Source organism: Nicotiana tabacum, chromosome 2, assembly GCF_000715075.1.
Source record: "Nicotiana tabacum cultivar K326 chromosome 2, ASM71507v2, whole genome shotgun sequence".
Lineage (NCBI taxonomy): Eukaryota > Viridiplantae > Streptophyta > Magnoliopsida > Solanales > Solanaceae > Nicotiana > Nicotiana tabacum.
Window position 1 is genome coordinate 111,872,456 of NC_134081.1, and position 3,857 is coordinate 111,876,312.

General features: G+C 34.4%; 1 protein-coding gene across 1 annotated transcript; it reads right to left on the reverse strand.

Annotated features, from left to right (window-relative positions):
• Window positions 1-1,071: 1,071 nt before the first annotated feature.
• Window positions 1,072-2,660, reverse strand: LOC107766025 (peroxidase 3-like). Its single transcript, XM_075237686.1, has 4 exons — window positions 2,304-2,660; window positions 2,006-2,203; window positions 1,755-1,917; window positions 1,072-1,642 (listed from the first exon to the last, which is right to left on the reverse strand). The coding sequence occupies exons 1-4, from the start codon at window positions 2,517-2,519 to the stop codon at window positions 1,224-1,226; spliced, it is 996 nt and encodes a 331-aa protein (XP_075093787.1). The 5' UTR covers window positions 2,520-2,660; the 3' UTR covers window positions 1,072-1,223.
• Window positions 2,661-3,857: the final 1,197 nt, after the last annotated feature.

The following is a 3,857-nucleotide window of genomic DNA, read 5'->3' on the forward strand; positions in this document are numbered from 1 at the left end:
CATGAGGATCCTTTCTAGGTATTAACCTGATATAAAGAACCCGCTCTGATACCAATTGATAGAATATAAGGGTCCACCAAACTCTATAGAGAACCAGGTTCTCTATCAGTTCCACTAGAACACACGCACACTGCAGTAAGTAAATGATAAGAGAATTTTTACGTGGAAAATTTCCAGCTCAACGGGATTAAAAACCACGACCTAGGAATTAACCTAGGAATTATAACATCTACAACCTAGGAATTAACCTCTTAATCCCTCATTAACTTGTAATACTCTATTACAAGTCACTTTGTAATAACTCTATTACAAAGACTTTACAACTCGACTAACTCTAGCCAAGACTCAAAAACAAAAGTTTAAGGTTTACAAAGGGTTTTCTACAGAATACTTCTAAACAAGCTAAGTAGGAATTACAATTGAAGAACTATTATAAAGTTATAACTCAACTAAGGACATTCAATGACTTGATGTGGGGAACTGGTCCGTAGTAGTATTATTCTTTGTTCTTGATGCACTTGAGAATTGATTGCTTGATGTATGACCAATGACCGTGTGAGAGCTTGAATGAATTCTCTAAGTGAACAAGTAACTTATTTTACCTTCCTTGATGTTAATAATGCATTTGTGAAATCACTAGTATGATGTAAGTAAGGTAGGTAAAAGACACTCCCCATAAAGTTGACTGCTGCACTGTTTCTGTACTGTAGCGTGTGCAAGCAGCAGCTTTACAGCTGGGGCAGTTGACTTGTGCAGTTTCCTCGGGAAACGGTAGCTATCTGTTCCCTCTGTTGTTCTTTTGACTCTGAAGAGTTGAATCATATCTCAAGCTGGAACCTTTGGATCTTAAGGTCTTAAGAATGTGTAACAAGTTACTTATCTGGTTCTTGACAGTAAGTTTGTTAGATCATCAAAACATAACAGGGATATACATATAGCCTATCACTCATGACAACAGCATCCAATCAGTATTGAAGACTATTTTACAGTTTTGAATCTCAGCTGCATTATGAAAGAATATAAAGACAAAGGTTCATTTCTAGCAAAATAATGTCTATGCTCTAAAGAAAATTCAAAAGCACCAGATTTGATCTTAGTTTTATTTCAAGAAAACCATCAATATACAAAATCAATTGGAATAACTACAAAAAAGAACATGATATTCATGTTAGCAAATCATTCATACCAAGGTACCCACACATACAAACACAACACCATTGCTCTTAACTATTCACAACTGCACATTGCTTCCTAATTTCACCAGCAGAGCCAGTCTTGACTTCAATTCTGCTCATTTTCTCCATTGCCTGAGCAAATTCAGCATAGAATTGTTTGAGCGATCCTTGTACTAGCTGGTTGATGTATAACTTTGTTGTCGCACTTGTAGTCAAGGCTGCATCAGATTGGAATAGCCCTCTTCTCTTGAGCAGAAGCTTAAAGTAGCTAAGATCAAATGTCCTGAAACTGCCAGGATCCATTTCAACAATTGTGGTATTGTCATTGATTGATTTGCATTTCTTCACCTTAAGATTAGCTGCATATTCCCTGTCTAGAGATGGATCTTGTGTTCCCAAAACTCCAGTAAAATTGTATAAACGTGTTGAAAATGACGAGCAATGAGAGATTCCAATAGTATGTGCACCTAATAATATATTATTCATAGTAATAATGTTTTTTTTTTGTAGAAAAACTAAATTTATGGAAAATCTCAATATAGAAGAACTAAGTAGAAATTTGTATTATTTTAAACTTACCAGTCAATAGGACCAAGTCTTTTAGGTCAAGACCTTTGCTAGCAAAAGATGTCTGAAGACTGGAAAAGTTACTAGTTGGAGGAGGGATGTTTTCCGAGGCTTCAGAGGCATTTGATATTGTTCCATCTCTTCTACCAGTTGGTACATTCCAGAAAGGGGCTCCCTATCATACAAAGAAGATAAAAATGGACAATAAGATAATTAGAAAATACCAACTAGTTTACAATTGTTAGTTCAAGTTTTATACTTACAGTCACCACAAGAGAGTCTCTAGCAACCAATGCAACAATATCTGCACAAGAGACTACACCAGGGCATTCAGCTTCAACTATTTTCTTTACACCATCAATGAATGAGAAGCCTCTCAATGTTTGATTAGGGACAGCCACTTTTTCCGTTTGATTTTTTGTGCTCGACGTGAAATTCAGAAGTACAGAACCATCACAACCCTACAAATACTCAGAAGAAAAATGAGAAAATTAAGTTATAATACTTCAAGAATGGCACTAAGTGAATATATAGCTGCAAATATGTGACACACTTATATACCCTGACAAAGCAATCGTGGAAATGCAGTCTGAGCAAGGCTGCTGCAAGAGATGGAGCATTTGGGATATGCTTTTGGACATAATCTTGAATTATCTTCTCTGCTTTTGGACAGCTCTTTGCATAAAAGTTGAGCTGTAACTGAGCATGGCTAGAACTCAATACTCCTAGTAGAATGCACAACACTAGAAAATTACCCAAACAGCCAAATTTAGCCATTTTAATTAAGTACTTCTTTTTGCAACTTTTGAAAGAGGTCTCTTTCTTTGTTTGAGTTACTACACATATCAACTCCAAAGAAATCAGAGAGCATTTATAGGCACATGCATTGCTTTAGCTATCTTGCGTTAGTCTGTTATAAAATACCTGCTATATTAGTTGACATATATACAAGCTGATGAGCTTTGGATAATCTTGTTAAATTAATCGAGGTAGAGGACATCTGCATATTGTTTTTGTTCTGTGTATTAAGAGATATAAGGCATTTGGTATTAGTAGCTAATAACTTCACCAGAAATTAAACCACCAACCTCTTAATGTACTTGGGGATAATATTTTAGCATAGTTTGTTCATCAGCCAACTAATTTTCAATTTCATGTTAGCAGTTTCATTTGATCTAATATTGAATGTTAGGTGCTTGAAACATTTCATTCTACAAAAATAACGTTTAATTTATATATACGTGAAAAATAATATTAGGCACCTGAAACATTTCCCACATGTTCTTTATACAAATATATGTTTCTGCTTGCAAAGTGGCTTGATTTAGGTTCCAGATTACAAAGAATGGAGAGATTAATTCCAGAATAATTGAAGTTTAACACGTCTAATTGATTGGTGGAGGAAAAAATTAAAGTAGGCATTACATTAATTTCTCTCTATATATATATAATTTAGGGAATGAAAAAGTTGATGTGGCATCTCTCGAAAGCTAGAAATTTCATCTATTTTTTTTTCTCTTTTTTTTGGGAGGTGTTTCCTGGGGGGTTCCTCTTTTTTTATTTTTAACCATTTAAATCAAATGTTTGATAGAAAAAATACGCTCATTAACTGAGCCAAGCCTTTCATTCAAAAGGCACACCCATTAACTGAATTACTGAGCTAAATGTTTCATTCAAAAGGCATGCCCACTTATTTTAGAAGCCTAACGATTTCTTCTTCCATTTTAATAAGGGGCCAAGCATTTTTGTAATAAATACAATCAAAGACTGAGTAATTTTATACTATTAAAATACTCTTAAACTGCCGAAAGGGAGGATGAGAGAGAGAGACTGAGGGTGTTTTTGGTACGAACGAAAATGTTTTTCATGGAAAATATTAGAAAATTATGAAAAATCAATGGTTTTATCACTTATTTTCTCTTGTTTGGTTGGTGAGTGAAATTCTTTTTCCGCAAAATATTTTCTAGTGTTTGGTTAGAGAGTAAAAAATATATTTTACAAAAACAATTTTTTATGTTACTCTCCTCACTCCTCTTCCCCAAAGTCCCTATGTTTCCTGTGCCCCTCCCCCCAATACCTAATATTTTAATGACTCTATTTTCATAACTTTTCAGC

What these genes read in the sequence shown, in the direction of transcription:
- LOC107766025 (XM_075237686.1), bottom strand. Translation starts at nt 2,519, where the DNA reads ATGGCTAAATTTGGCTGTTTGGGTAATTTTCTAGTGTTGTGCATTCTA. An exon ending in TCCACGATTGCTTTGTCAGG is followed by an intron (nt 2,204 to 2,303) that starts GTATATAAGTGT and finishes GAGTATTTGTAG; the next exon opens with GGTTGTGATGGTTCTGTACT. An exon ending in AGACTTGGTCCTATTGACTG is followed by an intron (nt 1,643 to 1,754) that starts GTAAGTTTAAAA and finishes ATATATTATTAG; the next exon opens with GTGCACATACTATTGGAATC.